The 19,044-nt window shown below is 54.8% G+C and overlaps 1 protein-coding gene across 3 annotated transcripts in view; it reads left to right on the forward strand.

The window, feature by feature from the left end:
* The first annotated feature begins 7,769 nt into the window (after positions 1 to 7,769).
* Positions 7,770 to 19,044, forward strand: part of TTC7B (tetratricopeptide repeat domain 7B) — a 192,316-nt gene continuing 181,041 nt past the window's right edge. For 2 of the 3 annotated variants that reach the window (XM_054715834.1, XM_054715830.1), the window contains exon 1: positions 7,770 to 7,890. In XM_054715834.1, coding sequence (XP_054571809.1) covers positions 7,770 to 7,890 — 121 coding nt within the window. Of the gene's footprint in view, positions 7,891 to 9,022; positions 9,042 to 19,044 lie in introns of those variants that run through there. The other variant, XM_054715832.1, reaches the window with a different exon arrangement.

A 19,044-nucleotide genomic window follows, 5' to 3' on the forward strand; every position in this document is an offset into this window, starting at 1 on the left:
TGGGCCAAAGGGTTGGCTTGCCTGGACTGCAGCAATAGAGACTGTTACACAAGGACATCTTTAAAAAGATGTCCTCTTACAGCACATAAAAGAAATCTGGGTGGGGTGAGGACCAGTGTGTTATGGCATGCACCTTCAGCCGCAGACTCATTCAAGCCATCCAGTCCACCGTAGTTCATCAAAAAATAAAATAACTTCCTAGAATAGACATTGCTGTCAGCATCTTTCTGCTGACCACAGACTATTCTGAGCAGTATTTTGCAACAGGAGGCACAAGGGTTGACTTGACAGTCTCGCTGTGGAGAGAGCCCTGGGCTGCGACCCGGGGTCACGAGGGAGAGTCCCCGGGGAGGCAGCAGTAGCCCGAACGCTCATTTCTCTTGTCCCCACTTTCCCATGGGGTCCCTGGTTGCCACATGACCTGGGCAAGTCACTTGGTCCAGTTTCCTTGTTTGTAAAACAAAGCTGAACCCCTTAGGAGTCCTTGAGTGGGTGGAAAATTATGCAAAAGCAGCCAGTTCAAAATGGAATCGATGCCCGGCTGGTGTGGCTCAATGGTTGAGTGTGGACCTATGAACCAGAGGTCATGGTTCAATTCCCTGGCACATACTCAGGTTGCAATCTCTATCCCCAGTGTGGGGCATGCAGGAGGCAGCTGGTCAATGATTCTCTCTCATCATTGATGTTTCTCTCTCTCTCCCTCTCCCTCTCTAAAATCAATAAAAATTTATTTTAAAAAAAAATGGAGTCGGAGCTGCCATCCCAGAGGAACTGCCTTGCACATCTTAGACCTCAGACCTTTGTTACGTTTGAACTGGGCAAAATAACCTTGGAACTGGCCGAAAGCAACATCGTGTTCCAAACCACAGTTAACAGGGAAGCAGACGTTCTGACTACCAGACTGAAAATGACGGACATTCCTTGGAATTAACACCACCATGTTGAGCTAAAGAATAACTTCACTTACTTGCACCTGCAGACATCTCTTCCTTCACTTATTAACCCCAACAGAAATTCCTTCCTCCTATTCATTTGGTTATCCCCTTCCTCATAAAGACTCCTTGCCTTCACCCACTAATCTGAACACTATTTGGGTTTCTGCCTGAATCAGCATTTCCCAAATAGCAATTCATTTGGATCTCAAATAAATACGTGTTGCCTCTTGCTTTGGCCTTTTACTTTTGGGTTCACATTGGTAAATCACAGGAACCCACACGGGTCAGCTGGGAGGGGTGTTTGTTATGAGAGAACACAGGGCAACCTTCGGAGCGGAAGGCAGCTGGGCCTCAGGAAGGTGGGGAAAGTGATCTTTTCTTCAACCAAGGTTTATTGATTTACTACTAGAGGTGCGGTAGGTCTGGGCTGGCACGGCCCAGGAATTTGCATTTCTAACAAGTTCTGATAGTTCTTTCAATGTGCTGTTGCCCAAAGTGGGGCCCACACCCCTGGCCCTGTCATTTTCTTCAACTGCAGGCTGCAAAGACAGGACTGGAGAAAGGGGCATGGAGGCTGGTGTGCAACCCGCGTTCTGGACCCCTTTGCACTATCGGGGTTTGAGAATCACGGTTTAAAAAAGTTTCAAAACGTCAGAAATGTCCTTGTTCCCGACCTTGAGTGGGGGAAATAAAAGGTGACCAGCCAACAGGCTTCGCTCAACGTCCAAAATGGCTAGTGCGTTTTATTGGACGATAACAAACCACCCTCCGCTTTCACCAAGGAACACCAGGGTCCCCCCCCCCCCCCCCCCCCCCCCGCTCCGAATAAGTAAATCCAGCCTCTGGGCATTTTCATTTCTTCCTGCAGGAGGAGACCGGGTCGCACTCGTTGCGTGGCTCGCTCTTCGGGGTAGCTAAATGCTGGGAGACAGTCCCGGCCCTGACTCGGTGCCCCGGCTGCGACCCATCACCCCGCCCCGCGGCCGGCCGAGGCCTTGCGCATCCACCAATGAAACGCCGAGGAACTCCATGACCTCATCGGTCGGCTCTCTCATTGGCTGCCGCCGCCTTTCATTAGTGCTGGAGAGATCAGCGCGGGCCCCACCCCCGAGGCTGAAGAAGATTGAGTTGCTAACCGGGTCTGCAAGCCTTGCCGGCTGCTCTTCAAACAACAGATCCCGCAGGAGGGCATTCTGCTCTCTGACAGAGGCTTTTGTGTTCCTTCAACCAACCAAAGTACTGGTTTGCTGCGCTGACCTGAACTGATGTGTTACTGGGGGTTAGCTGGTAACATCATCTTCCCCCTTCCTTCCCCAAGTACCTAACAGATCATACTTACACTGAGTGGCCAGATTGTTATGATCTCTGAACGCATAATAATCTGGCCACTCAATATATATATTAGAGGCCCAGTGCATGAAATTCGTGCATGGGTAGGGTCCGGCCAGCCTGGCCAGGGGGAGGGGACATGGGCGGTTGGCCGGCCTGCCTGCTTGTCGAGGGGACAATTTGCATATTAGCCATTTATTATATAGGATATACACTGAGTGGCCAGATTAGTATGCGTTCAGAGGTCATAATAATCTGGCCACTCAGTGCATTTCCCACTTATTTCTAACCATGTTTTTAAATGAGTTTCATCTTGCTTCTCAGTGGATGAATTTCTCAAACCCGACCTGACTGTGGAATGCTAGAGATCATCTCCCCCACAATTAATTAACTGACACCCAGACAGGGGGTATGACTTTCACAGGGTCACACAGCAGGCCAGTTACAGCGATGGAAATCAGACCCAGGCCTCCTAACTCCAGCTTCCGGGCGGCATTCCCCCCTCCGCGCCCAATCTGCTGCCTGAGAGCTCAGAGGGGTGCTGCAGTCCCCTTCTTGGGAGAACCCACGTATCAATAAGGGAACCTGGGCTTCCTCACATTCTAGCAGCTGTCCAAGCCTCACTCCGATAAGAGAGGATCGTGGGCGGGAGGGAGCCCAGCAGCCGCCTAGAGCAGTGATCTCATTTTTACAAATGAGACAATTGCAGGGTGCCTGGTCATAAGCCAGTTGGTGATGGGTGGAGGCAGGGCTTGACCCAGGCCTCCTGCTCTTCTCATCCGGTGGTGACCTCAAATGCCGAAGGAAGGAACGGAATGCCCTCGGCTCCCCGGGGAAAGGTCCCGCACGGTGATCCTCCCGCAAGCAGGCATCTGATTCTGAGAAAACAATCAGGACTGTTTGTATGCTTCTCTGGCTGCCCAGCTGGTCAGATGATCTCTCCTTTGTTGTTATTTACACGTAGAAGAGGGTATTTTATCACAAGCCACTCTTTGCCTTTCTGGGGAAAAGTAGGACAGGTGATATATAAGAACAGGAAAGCGTTCCCAGAACTCTGAGTGTGAAAAAAACACTCATGAAGAGAAGGGATTCCTGTCGCCCATGTTTAAACCAAAAACAAGTCCCTAACAACCATTTCAGCTCTGTACGGAGCCAAGGTTCCCGCCGAAGGGACAAACTAGTGGGGACCTTGCAGAGCTACTTCGGTCCAGGCACTGAAGCCAGTGTTTCTAATTTACCTTCAGTTGCCATTCGAGAGGGATGGACAGATGGAGGAGGCTGGCTGGCCCCTCGAGGGGAGTCTGTTCCCAGGATGGCCTTCAGCTTTGCGAGTCCAGAAACACGTGGGTGCTCCCGGGTGCTCCACTATCCCACCCATGAAGCCCATCAGAGACCATTGTTACACTCCACGCCCACTTTCCTATGTGGTGGAAGCCATTCTCCCAGCATCCCATACCCGGAGGCCCTGTTCCCTGGGTCCAGGCAGCAGCAGGCGACACCTGGGAAGAAAGGAGACCTTGAAGGGGGAAGGGGCACAGAGTCATCTTAAATCATCCTCGGAAACCCTGCTCAAAACGTGGGCATGGGGGCAGCTCCTGTGACGGCAGGTTCGTTTGTAAAGACAAACCTGGGCACTGGAGGCAGGAGCCTGGAGGGTGATAGCTCAAGCGTGGTGGAGGCACAGGGGGAGCCCTGCACGCCAGAGAAAAGGAAGGAACCACAGGCAGCCACGTGCAGCAAGGACAAATCCCGGAACATAATGAGCAAACAAAGCAAGTCACAGAACAGGGTGTCATCTTTAGGAAGTGGAAACCAAACAATAGCATGTGTACGGGTACACAGCACACTCATGTTACAAAGTGTGGCAGCAAGTGAGTTTGCTGGGTGATAAAACTACTTTTTTAGAAAGCGAGGGCTTAACAAAAACACAGAAATCAAGCTGGTGGTTAACTCGGGGATAGCCTGTCAGTTCCCTGGGTGTTCATGTTATGACTTTATTATATAGGTGCCTCTTGATGATATGTTTTCTCATGTATCAAATATTTCATCATTAAAACCATCCAAAGGCGCCGCAGCTATCGTCACCCAAGCCCCAGGCCTGCAAGTTGGGGGCCTGGCTTCCATGTTCCCCATGAGCAATGCTGCAGCGCCTGCCACAGGGCCAGCTGCTCGGGGCTCAGGCAGCCAGATGACTGGGCTGCTGCTCGGCATGGTGAGGTCAAAGGGTCAAAGGTTAGAAGCGGCTGTTGTGTCAGCACACAGACCCCTGTCCTTTCCAGCTCCGGGATTTCTGGACCCCCTTAAACCTGACCCAAGTGCTTCAGCGAGCTGCCTCCTACTTCTCCGTGGGCCTGTCCAATGGGATATGCATGCCTGGAGTCCACCTGTCCAACCCAGCCCCACCCACGTCCTTCTGCTCATTCACCCGTTCCACAAATATTTCCTGAGCACCTGCTACGTGCCGGGTACCATTCTCGGTGCTGGGATGCAGCTGTAAACCAAACCACACAAGAATCCCTGCCCTCGTGGTGCTTACATTCCAGTGAGGGGAGGCAGAAAAGAAACACTAAAGTAACAAATAGAAGTCAGGTGGCAAGAAGAAAACCATAGCAGAGTGAGAGATGAGGGAGCCAAGGGTTTGTATAGCTAGCTGGTCAGGGAGGGCCTCTCTGAGGAGGTGACCTTGGGCAGAGACCTAATGGAAGGGAGGGAGGGAGGACCCGGTGGGTATGTGGGGAAGAGCCTTCCTGGCTGAGGGAGGCCCAAGGGCAAAGGCCCGGCCCTTCCTTTCACTTGTGTCTGCTTCCCCTGAGCTCCCCCCACCCCACCCGGCCAGTTCTCTCTCCTCCCCCTCCCGCTGCCCACCTCTTCCTCTATTCTAGTTGTACAGGGAACCTAGGCTTTCAGGAAAAGAGGAACGGGAGATTTCCAGACCACAGAGGCACCCCCATTTGCGCTGACCTTTGCTCTGAGGCTCTGCCTGGCTCCCCTGTCCCAGACAAGCCAGCTTTTCTCAAGAAATTAGTCTGAAGCCATCTTTCCTGCCAGGGCGTTGCCAGGCTTCCAGGCTGGATTCGGCTACAGGCTGTGATTTCTCACATTCCTGTCAAACCTGTAACACCAATGCCTGGAAAAGAGATGTTGGCTTAATTACTATCCTTCGCACCAATGACCTCCCACGCCCGAATCTCCCTCAGTGCCACCTACAGGTACGCTCGCCTGGAAACCAATTCGGGGGATCTTCTCCTCCTGTCATGCTTTGCCTCTGCCGTTGTTGTGACAGCTGCCAGAGCAGCCCGGGCAATGGGCGAGGATCAAACCTCGCAGGTGTGGGAAGGAGCCCAGAGGACGAGAGGTCCCGCGCTCTGGCTCCACGCAGTGAAGGCTCAGAAAGTTCTTGCCCTCTGCTGGGTCAGGCTGACCATGTTTGTCAGCCTCTGCTCTCCACCCTGTACCCCAGCAACCTCCGCGCTCAAGCAAACGGCCCAAAGAGTCCATGGTGGCCGCAGTGAAGGTGGAAGCCTCGCAGGCCGTCGCTGTTGTGTGTTTATTATTGTGCTGAACCCTCAAGGAAACCATTTGCAGGCTGATTCTAGACCCTGGAGATCTCCAGCTTCATTCATTCTTTCATTCATTCATTCATTCGTTCATTCATTCGTCACTCTCTTACTCAAGCTCCTACACTGGGTGGAAAGGGTACAGAGACACGGAATGACAGCTCATATTTATTGCACTCTTAAGGCAAACCAACACCATTTTATTGCTTTTCCTGTATATGCTCATTTAATTCTCAGCCAGCTCTGTGGGGTAGGCCTTACAGCTGAGGAGCTGTAGGTTTGGAAGGCACGGGGGTGGGGGGGGGGGGGGAGGGGTTAAATACCACTGCCCAGACCGCACAAGCTGAGTCAGGGTTCAAGCTCCACTTTGCCCTTGTGAAATCACAGGCCTTGTCCTAGAACTTACCAGCTGGCTGGGCAGAGAGATAGACACCAACAATGTACACGACAGTGCAGCAACTGAGGCCGGATAAACATTACCTACTATGACGGCAAAGTTTGCTACGAGAAAGTCCTATCCCAGAGGAGATACCACTGCTGTGGGATCGCCCGGGGTCTGTCAGAGGTTGAGCAAGGCTTCGTGGTGACCTTTGGGCTGGGTCTCAAAGAATGAACAGGTACCTCCCTCCTGGACCAGAGGGGAGAGAACATTCCGGGCGAACATCTGGAGAGACAGACCGCTGTGCTAGAGAGGACAAGATAGGGGCCTGGGGGAGGGGAAATTCCTCCGGTGGAGATTCCTTCTCCTCCCCTCCCTATTCCCCCCTTGGTGGAACCAAAGGGACCAGGCCACCAAAGCGCCCCCTGTTGAAACTTTCACATTCGACTCCCCCTTTCTGGGCTGTCCACAGCGTCTGAGGTCCATCGGGCCCACCTTCATCACCTTGTTGGCCTTGCGGGGGGAAGGGGGTGCCTGAAGGTTATGCTGGTCCCAGCAGAAGGCCCCTCCTGGTGTTCCCTCATCACATCTCTCAGTGTCTGCATTTCCGCTTCCTCATTGGTAGACGGGGCCCACAACATCTGTTCTTCCCCCCAACAGCCCAGGGCTGCTGAGGGGCAGAGAGGCGACCCTGCATGGAGAGCTCCTGGGAGGCGGAGGAAGGTCCCAGGAAGGGATGCTGCTGCTGCTGGCTTGGTGCTTCCTCATACCCGGAGTTCCACCCTCAAGGGGATCTGCGCTTCGCCGGGGCAGGAATGTTGTCTGTTTGGTTCTCCACTAGACCCCCAGCACCTGACACAGTGCCGGGCACACAGCAGGTGATCACAACATAGCTACTGAATGGCTGAAAGAGGGCGCAGCGGGGCACCCGCCCCCCGCCCTGGGTCTCCGGGGCCAAGACGAGGAAACCCCACTGGTGACCGCATTCTTCCCAGAGCGCAAGGCAGTGTTGCCTTTGCCGGCTCAGTTCAACTCCACCGACATTCACGGAGCCCCTCCCTGGGCAGGTGCTGTGTCTGCCTGGCGTGGACTCCCATGCACCTGCGGCTGGGGGGCGGCCAAGGTGCCCGGGCAGAGAGGGCCTCCCAGGGGCGCACGCCAACCAGGCCCAGACGGAGCTGCTGGACACCCGAGCCGGCAGCACAAGCTCAGGCAGGCCCGTCCCCACACCTGCCCCATCGCGGCCCCCCCGAGCCCCGCCCGGAGCCGGCCTGCGCGGTGACCTTTCCCCGGGGTCGCTGGCCTCTCCAGGCCCCGCCTGCGCCCCGACCGGCCCGGCTGCGGCTCCGGCCCTGGCCGGCAGGGGCCGCTCCTCCCGCCGCCGCCGCCGCCGCCGCCTCCCCGCCCCGTGCCCAGCCGGCGCTCCCGTTACGCCGCGGAGCCGGGAGCCGGGAGCCGGGAGCCGGGAGCCGGAGCCGGAGCCCGAGCCCGCGGCAGCGGCGGGAGCGGCGAGGGGGCGCCGGCGGCGGCGGGGCCTGCGGGGCCTGCGCGGGCGGGCGGGCGGGCGCCATGGCCTCCAGGAAGGCGGGCTCGCGGCTGGAGACGGAGATCGAACGCTGCCGCTCCGAGTGCCAGTGGGAGCGGATCCCCGAGCTCGTCAAGCAGCTGTCCGCCAAGCTCATCGCCAACGGTAGGCGCCGGGCCGGGCTGCGGGAGCGGGGCCTGCGGCGGGTGGGCCGGCCCCCGGCGCAGCGGGGCGGGCGGGGCGCGGGCAGGGCGCGGGGCGCGGGCAGGGCGCAACCGGGCCGCCGGGGCGCCGGAGGGGAGGGGCGTGGGGCCAGGGCCTTGGGCGCCGGGGTCCCCGGGAGTCACGCGTGGGGTGTCCGGCCGGCGAGGGCTCCTGTGCAGTCGGTGGAGGGGTCTCCGGAGTCGGGTGCTGACCCGGGTGCCAGGGGGTCAGCGGCCGGCCTTGGGGTTCTAAGAAGTTGGAGGTGATGGGGGGGAAGGCTGCTCCCCGGGACATGGGTGTGCGTGTGCCTGGGACCCCAGGCTGTGTGGATGGTGTACTCAGGCGGTCAGGCCGTAGGTCTAGGGGTGTGGAACCGAGCCCCCTGGGAAATACGGTCTGTAAACATAGGGGTGAAGGGGGCTCCAGGGGGAAGCTCGGGCCTGGGCTGTGTGTGGGGCGGTGAAGGCGGGCTGAGATGATGGTCCTGGGGTTGAGAGAGTAGGATGTCCGAGCCGTGGACCTAGGGAGTCAGGGTTAGGAATACAGGGAGTCAGGAGGGACAGCGCTGGAGAGAGAGGTGGGAGTGTGGTTGAAGAACGTTGGGAAACGGGGTTGGCTGGGTGAGGGGCTTGGTGCCCAGGGGAGCGGGGTCTGCGGGAGTCACCGAGTAGGAACCTGGTGCCTGGAGTTAGCCCATGACCCCATTGGCTGCACTGGTACTTGGACCCAATCGAATCTAAATTGCATCGGAAAAGCCCAGGTCAGAGCATCGCTCCGCGTGGCCTTATTTGTTTTGGAAGCAAGTGCTGTTGATATCTGCTTGTCTTCTAGTACCTGCCAAAACCACAGGCCCCAGTGCACCGGTGAGAGGGCAGAGGTTTTGTCCCGTCTCACCTCTGGCTTCCTGAGGCTGGGTGACACCTGTGGGCTGAACAAAGGCCTGAAGGAAGGAATGCATGAGTGACAACTCTGTAAAGAAGGACGTCCGCACTATTTTCAACCTTCTCACCTCAAAGGACCCAGACGTAGAGAGGGATGTCACAGGCCCTCTTCAAGAATGGCCGAGATGTGTGCCTTTTCTGGTTTTCTTGCCCCGAAATAAGGACTTGGTGGTGCGTACTCTCCGCCGCGCTACCCCATGCGTTGGGTAGGTTTCTTCCTGGGCGGATGCAGGCGTCAGGACCCAGTCAGGGACATGGAGGAGGCCCAGACCTGCCTGGGCTCAGCATGCTGGAAATGGAAGAATTAACTCTTTGCGGTGAAGCCAGCATTTGAGGAAAGGGTGTTCCGTCCCGTGGGCGCCCCCGGGCAGCGTGACCCTGTCCTTCCTGGGGGGCTCACTGGCTTGTCCTGTGGCTCCTCCTCTTCTCACCTGCAGCATTTTCCCGTTTCTTCTTGGGGTTGGGTTTACTTTGCCGCTTCCCAGCTATGTGGGCAGGTAATGCCTTGAGGGTATTAGATGACCGCGTCAGGATTAAATGGGTTCATGTGTGAGGCCCCCTGGGTTTTTCCACGAGAGCCACTTGTTTCCTGCTTTACTTGCTCCTTGATTCAACCAGTATATGCGGGCCCACCACTGGCCAAGCCCCTACGCTCGTGCACTTACCCTCCTTTGAGGAGACAGACAATAAATGCAGAAGTTAATAAGTAGGATAGCTTCAGAGAGTAAGCGGTTTAAAGAAAACAGAGGAGTTAACGCAGCTGAGAAGGATGGGGAGGGGGAGAAGAGCAGCTCCACCCACAGTGGTCTCTGGAGTGAGGGGAAGAGGGCTTCCGGTGGCCTGGGCCCATCTTACCTTCACGCCCCTCTGGACTCGTCTCCTTCCCCAGGGCCTTGTCCCTGTGGCCTAAGCCACAGTCATTAATGGGTGTTGGGGCGGGGAAGTGAGTTGTGAGGGGCACTGTGATCCATGGGTCTTGAGTGCAAGTGACACTTCTCTAGAAAGTTTCCCGTGAAGGGACAACTCATATGCTTAAAAAACACATGTGAAACCCACTGATGTGGTTCAGCCCCCCCCCCCCCCCATGTGACAGATGAGAAAACAGGCCCAGAGCGGGAGGTGTCTTCCTGAAAGCCACCAGCCAGCGAGTGGCAGAAGCAGACGGAGTGGGTCATGAGAGATAGATTCCTGCCCCAGAACCCACACGGTGAGCAGCAGCCATTGATGGCAAAAGGTCACCAGACTGAAAAGATCAAAGAGATTGCTCAGGAAGATTTAAAAAAGAAAAGCAAAGAAAAAAAGGGAAGTAAAACCAGAATTATTGTGGCACTCCTTTGGAGTTCAGAGAAATGTTTGAAGGAAGTTCTTGCCCTTCCTTTGGCTGATAGGGGCTCCCCTGAACCAGTGGTGGGACTTCCTCCTGGTTTTGGGGGCATCAGCCCCTCCTTAGATCCATTGGACCTCAAGTTCTGGGTAGATTTGAGAAAATCCTTAAGCTTGAAGCATCTGTTGCTTAGAATAAGGAAAGTGAGTTAATGCCGTGTTTATAATATTAAGGTAGATACTCTGAGCCTGAGTTTCCTCATCTTAGAATGGGGATTAAAAGCCTACCTTTGGTCCGACTGGTGTGGCTCGGTGGTTGAGTGTCGACCCATGAACCAGGAGGTCACGGTTTGATTCCCTGTCAGGTCCCATGCCCAGGCTTCAGGTTTCGGGCTCGATCCCCAGTTAGGGAGCGTTCAGGAGGCAGCCCATCAATGATTCTCTCTCATCGTTGATGTTTCTATCTTTCTCTCCCTCTCCCTTCCTCTCTCTGAAATCAATAAAAACATATATGTAAAAAGAGGGGGCAGTTAATGGTGGGCTGGCCGCAGGGTCTCCTTTGGAAACAAGGATGAGGTTTAACTGACAGTCCGGGGTGAGGAGGTGGCTCTGTTGTTTAGAATGCCTTCTTTGGACACTCCCGGGTATAGCAGTCTCCTGCCCTCAGACACCAGGACCTCCGTGACCCTCCATCCTCACCTTCCCGGGCCAGTCATCCCGCTTTCAGATCTCCGTCCTATTGTAGGACATGCTTTTGTGGCAAATCATACAGCCTGATTTTTGAATTCAAAACACTCACTAATTCGACAGTAACACATGGATGGCTGTCAGTTGGGCATTGGAGCTCATGGTCACTGCAGTCAGGACGGAAGGGTTGTGACCTTGTGGCCACACACAGTGGGGCCAGGACTGCTCAACTTTCCCCCCCAGCCTCCTGTTTGGAGGAATTTCAGGCTCCGAATGGGGAGGGAGGAGGATTTCTGACATCCCTTCCCTTGATCAGCCAACCTTTCCAGCACGTCCTCCCTTCACCGTGGCTGGTAGGGCCTCCCGGATCCTCTCACTCACCTTGTCTTTCCTCCGGTGCTCGTGCTGTTTGGCTCGGGAGGCCTCTCTGCAGGCCAGGAGCCTGCCCGTCTGTCAGGGTCTGGTTCAGATCCTTCCCAGCTGTCCTTCCTTCACAGAAAAGGTTGTTTGCCTCAAAGAAGACAATCATACATTGTTAGAACCAGATGGGACCTGAGAGACCACCTTGTAGAGCAGTTTTCTTTTTCTAAATACATTTTTTTATTGATTTTAGAGAGAGAAGAAGGGATGGGGCGAGAGCGAGAGTGAAAACATCGATGTGAGAAAGAAACATCGATTGGCTGCCTCCTGGTGATCGAACTCGCAATTTTTTGGTGCGTGGGACGATGCTCCACCAACTGAGCCACACCGTCCAGGGCTGTATAGCAGTTTTCAAACTGTGCTGTGGAGGAACCCCTCGGGAACAGGCTTTTGGGTCCCGGTCGCTGGTGGGCAGGCCTCACTCCCTGGAGCAGTGACACTTTTCTGGAACGTTTCCCGTGAAGGGACAACTCACATGCTTAAAGAACACATGTGAAACCCACTGATGTGGTTCAGCCTCCCCATGTGACAGATGAGCAAACAGGCCCCGAGCGGGAGGTGTCTTCCTGAAAGCCACCAGCCAGCGAGTGGCAGAAGCCGACAGAGTGGGTCGGAGGTCTGGCCCCAGTGTTCAGTTGTGTCAGCTTGAAGTGTGGTTCTGTGGTTTCCTAACCACGAGAGTAACTTCACTGGAGAAACCCCGTATGTACCGTGTTGTCACCCCCCCCTCCCAAATCCCTTTTCTGAAACCCTTGGGGCCACATATGTTTCAGAATCCAGAAATTTTCAGCCCTGGCTGGTGTGGCTCAGTTGGTTGGGCATCATCCCGTGCACCGATAGATCGGCAGTTCGATTCCCGATGAGGAGACATTCTTGGGTTACGGCTTAATCCCCGGTCGGGGGCATGCAGTAGGTAGCTGATCAATGTTTCACTCTCACATAGATATTTCTCTCTCTTTCTGCCTTCCTCTCGCTCTAAAAATCAATTAAAATTATTTTTTAAAAAGAATGCAGAAATTTTCAGAATATGGTACATATGCTGGACATTATGTGACACTCCAGTGGGGTCAGGGGCAGCCCTTCCTAGTAAAACACATCAGTATTTCTGCATCAAAACCTATGAACAGTCCTTGCAAAAGGGATACATAGCCTATAAATAGCAGCATGTTGATTCAGTTGAGGTCTTGCTGCCCAGTAAGTTAACAGCTTTTGGTTTTTAGAGAATTCTAGATTTCAGAAATTATGGATAAGGATTGTGAACCTGTAATAGTAGTGCCAAATTTGCCCTAACTGGTTTGGCTCAGTGGATAGAGCGTTGGCCTGTGGACTCAAGGGTCCCAGGTTTGATTCCGGCCAAGGGCATGTACCTTGGTTGCAGGCACATCCCCAGTAGGAAGTGTGCAGGAGGCAGCTGATCGATGTTTCTCTCTCATCGATGTTTCTAACTATCCCTCTCCCTTCCTCTTTGTTACAAATCAATCAAATATATTAAAAAAAATAGTGCCAAATTTGTAGGGTAGTTATAAGGACTGAATGAAAAACAAAACAAAAAAAAACCCCACCTAAATGTGCCTAAGAGGCTGCTGCCTGCTCAGAGTAAGCACTCATTGGATGTTAGCTGTGTCTCATAGTGGTGGGTGTGGTCTCCCATTTCCCGGTTCAGGGCTGTTTGCCCTCCTCACATCGCCTCCCTGGGCATGTGCCTCACCTCACTTTGGTGGTCAGCCTCCACAGGATAGGGCATCCTGGTTCTGCTTTAATGAGCCATTGGGCTCCAAGCCCATTCTTGGCGTGCTGTATTGAATTGGCCCACAGACTCAGAGGGGAGGCCTCTGAGCAGTTGGAACAGGCCTCAGGAAGGAAGGCGAAGGGCCTCCAAAATGCAGTGAGGGCCAAAGTGCAAGTGATGACTACCCCTGAGAAGTGGTGTCCTGCAGGGACGGGTGCTTCCCTTTGGGGCTGCTGCCATCCAGTGAGTGTCCGCCAGCCAGGGGCTCCCTGGTTGTCAATCCAGCATTCTCCACCTCCACTCATCTTCCTCCCTCCTGACTGCGCCTCCTGACAGAGAGTTTGCTCAACTTTCAGCCCCCCACCTGCCATGTATCATATGTTTTATTGGAGGTGGGCGCTGGGTCCGCCCCCTTGCCTGTGATTGGTTGAGGGATGAGCACGTGCCTTAATTTTAGCCAATGAGATATGTACATTTGCTCTGGAAGGGGCTTCTGGGAAAGATTTTCTCATGGTTAAGAGTGATGTATACTTGCTTAAGAGGGAAGGAGAATGGCCCAGCCAAGGTGGCTCAGTGGTTGAGCTTGGACTTATGAACCAGGAGGTCACTGCTTGATTCCGGCGGGTGGCAGGTTCCAGTGGAGGGAGTGCAGGAGGCAGGCGATCAATGATTCTCTCTCATCATTGATGTTTCTGTCTCTTTCTCCCTCTCCCTTCCTCTCTGAAAGCGATAAAAACATACTAAAAAAAAAAAAAAAAAAAAAGAGGGAAGGAGAATGGTCCCTCTTTTCCCCCTGGAAATTGTTCATGTTTTTGAGGCCTGGAGCTGCAGCCATCTTGAGGGCACCCGGCCCAGGGGTGAGGCCGACCCAGGGAGAGTGGTGGCACAGAGACAAGAAGAACACGGCCCCTCGTCACATTGCTGACCTTCCCTGGGCTGCCTGTTATGAGAGATAATCAGTGCCTCCTTGTTGAGGCCACAGAGTCAGGTGTTTGGCCCTTACTTGCTGCTGAAGTCATTCTCACGGGTGCACCACTGTACTTCCCCGGAGCACCCGCAACTGCCGGGCAGCTCCGCCCTGGGCACTCGGTCAGGCCTTCCTCCTGGTTCACACTGACCTCACGTGGGTGGATTCCTGCCCCTCTGGGTGACCTCATGCTTGGCAGATGCTGCAGGGCTGCAGGCCTTTGACTTGTGTGAAAGCCAGCGTCTCCCGTCTGAGAAGCCAGAAAGAGAGAAGAGGTTTTTTGGAGGCATCCCCAAACCATCCCCATCAGCCACCAAGACGAGAATGAGCAGTGTCTGGCAGATGGATTAGGTTGGTGCCACATAAAATATAAAGAGAAGCCACAAGCCACAGGAAACCTAATGGCCTGGCTACAGCCTCGGCCGCCTTCCGGGTTTGTCTGTCCCTGCTCAAGTGCAGCGCTGGTGGGGGTGCCAGAACTAGACAGAACAGATGTGTTCTGGTCCTTTCGGAGGCCTGCCAGACCTGGAGCCAGAATCCCCGGGCCTCTGTCCTCTGCGTGCCCTTGTGCACATCACTTGATCCTCTGGAACCTTAGTGTTCCTGACTGCACGGGTGTTAAAATAGTGCCGGTAGGTACGAAGGATGAATAAGCATTTCTCGAGCGTCTGCTGTGCACTGGATTCCGGACGTGAACGTTTACACGGACCCCAGTCCATCATCGGAGCAGCTGCAGGAGAAATGGAGTAGACTGAGGCTTGGAGATGTTCATTGAGTTGGAGCCTCGCCCACTTCTGAGTCTAGGTCCATTATTCTTTCTATCTCACTGGCGTTTTTTATAAACTTGCTCGATCCCAGAATCGCCACGCTGGCTTGTTAGAGTCCAGATTGCCCCATTTCTAGACGCAGCCGGTCTGGGGTGGGCGATGCTGAAGCTGCGGGTCCGTGGACATGCTCTGAGGAGAGCTGGCCTTGGGAGCCTGGGCATCAGGGATTCGCAGACCTCTCATCCTCAGGGGTGACTACCTGAGTCCCAGATGGAGTCTAGACATCTGCATTTTTTTTAAAAAAATTTTGTTGTTGTTAATCCTCACCCAAGGATATCTTGCCATTGATTTTTAGAGAGAGTAGAAAGGAGGGATGGGGGGCAGACAGAGAGAAACATCGATGTGGGAGAGACACGTTGATTGGTTGCCTTCTGCATGGGGCTGCAACTGGTATGTGCCCTTGACTGGAATTGAACCCGGGACCCGTCAGTCCGCAGGCCGTCGCTCTATCCACTGAGCAAAACCAGCTAGGGTGAAATCTGCATTTTTAAATCAAGCCTCGGGTGATTTATGTGTTCAGGCAGGTCTGGAAGCTGCTGCCCTCAACCTCAATCCTTAGCATTTAATGAGCACCTCCTGTGAGGGGAGCCCTGTACCCCCCAAAAAATAGAGTGAACAGGTCACCTGCCACAGGAAGCTTACAGCTCAGGGCAGTCACTCAGCCCTGAGCAGCTGGGTCACCTGCGCTGCTCAGCAGCTCACATTCCCAGGCTGGGCCCGAGCTTCTGCTTCAGGAGGTCTTCGCGGGGTTGGGTTCAGGAAGCAGGATTGTTCACCAGGTGATTGTGGCACAAGGTCTTCCAGGAGCAAACTCTGGCCATGATTGTCCAGGGGGCAGGGCAGAGTGTCACCCGGCAGCCTGCGGGGAACGAGGGCATCGCTCACAAGGCCGCAAGGAGCACCGAGTTCCTGGGGCTGAGAGCTGGGTGGGCTTGTATGGCAATGGGTGAGGCCTGGCAGAGAGCCAGGAGGAGGGTCTTGGGCAGAGAGTGGCTTTAGGGTAACTGACTCATCTTAGTTGCCCTGAGACGTACGTGGTTTTAACACTGAAAGCAAGTCCCACATCCGGGGGACGCCCGCAGTCCTGGATAGCAGAACAGTAGTTCACCCTGTTAGGCAGAGGCAGGTGTTGTAGCAGAGGGAAAAGACACCCTGGTGCAGCAGAAGCCAGTGGACGTGGCCATGTCAGACCCGGGATCGATTCCCATTCTGCCACTTACTGCTGTCCGGCCTCGGATGAGTTACTTATCTACTCTGAGCCCCACTCTCTATCGCAAAGGTTGTTTTGAGAATTGAATGAGATAATGAAGTTTCCAGCACCAGCGATACCGGAAGCAGCCCTGAATCCGGAGTATTGTGTGTGGAAGGAGAGTGTCCTGCTACTCAGTCCTTCACAGGGAGAGGGGAAGCAGGCAGGGTAACAATAAGAACAAGAACAGCAGAGATGTGCTGTGGGGTGGGGTTCCTGTCCTACTGGACTCTGACTGAGGCCCGAAGCTGGGTCACAGGACTAGTAAATGCACAACCAGGGCTTCAACCGGTTCTGACAGACTCCCCTGACCTCCTCTGCCAGCCAGCCATTCACCACTTTAGTGAGCCCAGGATAGCACGTGGGGGCGCGGAGGTGTGTAATGAGGATGCAAAGATGAATGAGACCACTGGGCTGTCGGCCCCATGAGATAGGGCTATTTTTACTCTTTTGTTCATTGTTAAATCTCAAGCACCAATAACATGTTTGGAACACAGTAGGTACTCAAGTCATTGTTAAATGAACAGGCTTGGCCTCTGCCCTTAAGGAGTTGAGTTGGATTCATTCGCTCATCAAACACCTACTGAGCACCCACTGTGTGCCAGCCCCTATCCCGAGGACTGTGAAGGCAGTGATCACTAAGACCATCCTGTGCTCAAGTCCAGTACATAGAGACGTAGCATACATGTAGTCAGGGCTAGAGTGGCAGAGGGACGAGGGCTATGGAGGCCCATGGGAGGGAGTGCCCACCCAGGGCCTGGTTCCACATCTAGGAGTCTTGGTGTTGCCCTGAGGGTGACTGTCCGTGGCTCTGCCTGCTGGGACTCTGCGTGAATACTGGCTGTGATGGACTGCTGTTTGGGCTGACTGACTGACTGCCTGTGACCTCATCCTGTTTCTTGTGGAACTGTAGGGTGGACACTTGCTGAGTGGCCTTTTCCAGGGCAAGATTTCGGTCCCCTCTGCTGCCCTTCCTTGTCTCTCTTCTCTCCTCGCATATGGCTGGCTCAGCCCCTTTGCTGTGAGCCCTGGTTCCCTTGGGGACCTGCTGTCTCTGGCCCTTGCAGGGTCAACACCAAAGTAGCCAACCTTGGAGGAGTGCCAGCCGGCGAGAGGATGCTGGCAGGGGGGGCCAAGCCCAGGGACCTGCAGTAAATGCCACTTTTCTTCCCCTGGCCACCAGGCCAAGGGAGTCAGCCCTGTACTGAGTCTTTGTCCTGGAGGCCTGGGGAGGTAGGTCTCCCGGGCCCTTCACAGCTGCCCCACTCCCCGTGGTCGCCTTCTTCTTGCCCCTGCCCCTGCCCCTGCCCACCACACACACCAGTGTGCCCAGTCTCCCTTCTGCCTGGAGTCTCACTTGGAGACATTCCTCAGGCCCAGCTCAGACCTCACTTGCTTCCAGCACCCTTCTGAGTGTACCTGGTGGTCCTTCCGCACCACATGTGGGGCTCGGTGGTTCCTATCTCCCCTCAGACCATTCCTCTCGAGGGCAGGGACGGGGCTGGGCCTTTGAATTTTCACAAAATGCTTGGTGATAGTGTGGGTGTGCATTTAACTTGCCTGCGTGGAGCTGACTTCCGCAAAGAGCCGTTTCCAAGCCTTCTGGGCTGGCCTGATAACGTGCCCCCTGCCCCGCTAGAGTCACTTCCTGCACTTCTCGCTCTGGGGGCAGGCCCAGCCAACTGCAGGCTGATGACTTCCCAGTTACCTTTTCTTTCCTTAGGCTGCGTTTCTCTAGGGGAAGTGTGTGTGTGTGTGTGTGTGTGTGTGCGTGTGTGTACGCGAGCGGGCGCACATGTGTGGCCAGGGCAGCAGAATGACTGTCTTCTGTCCCACACGTGACTCTCCCGTCCCCGCCTTCCAGCGTCGGCATTGTGTGTGGACATGGGAGGAGGCTTTGGCACGAAGCCTGGACTCCAACTACCAAGATTTTCTCAAAATATCGTTCCTGCCAACTTGTTTTGAGCTCTTTAATCTTTGACTTTTGCCATCTTTGCCTTTCAGTCAAGAATTCCAAAGAGCCAGGCCAGGCCCTCCGCACTGGGTCAGAGTTTGAACTAAGGTCGTGGAGGGGGAGCAGCGAGGCCCTGAGGTGGAAATGCCGAGGCTTGGGTCTCGCTCAGCAATCAACACCCCCCTCCCCCCCGCCCCCTCCCCCCCGCCTTGCACAGGCACCTCCAGGAGGGGCCGAGTCTCCAAAGGCGAAGGCACTTGGGTGGGTCCTGTCCGTGAGGGGAGAAGTCCCTGTGGATTCATTCCGGAGTTACACAGGGAACACCTGCTCTGCGCCAAGCAGTCCAGGCAGAGCATGAATGTGAGAGCGAGAGGATGGACGTCAGGGCCAGGGTGATCCGTTACAAGGATTTTGGCTTTCACTTTGGATGAGATGGAGCCATTGGGGGGTTTTGAGGGGAGGGTGACATGATACGACTTACATTTTACATCAGGTATGGGGTCCCTGGCTAGCTTGGCTCAGTGGATAGAGCGTCGGCCTGTGGACTGAAGGGTCCCGGACTCGATTCCAGTCAAGGGTACATGCCCCGGTTGCGGGCTCAATCCCCAGTGGGGGGCATGCAGGAGGCAGTTGATCGATGATCCTCTCTCATCATTGATGTTTCTATCTCTCCCCTCTATTCTTCTCTGAAATCAATAAAAGTATATATATATTTTTTCTTAAAAAAAATCAGGTATGGGGACAACTAATCGATATTTTCTAGTTGCGGTGTGTGCCCTTCTCTTCTCCATCCTGGGGCTTGTCAGTGCCGGTGCCTCGGTTACACCCAGCTCTGCCTCCCCACGGCCCCCCTCCCCCTGCTGCCGGAGGAAAGCCCTCGGCCTTGCTGGCCACTTACACTTGGCGACCAATGACCTCAAAGGCACTGCCATTCTTCCAGTCTGTTTGGATTCCCACTTTCCAAAATGTCCATCTCAGTTGTCCTTTTCTCTTCCGAGACCTCTCACATCCTCTGGAT

Source organism: Eptesicus fuscus, chromosome 5 (assembly GCF_027574615.1).
Source record: "Eptesicus fuscus isolate TK198812 chromosome 5, DD_ASM_mEF_20220401, whole genome shotgun sequence".
Lineage (NCBI taxonomy): Eukaryota > Metazoa > Chordata > Mammalia > Chiroptera > Vespertilionidae > Eptesicus > Eptesicus fuscus.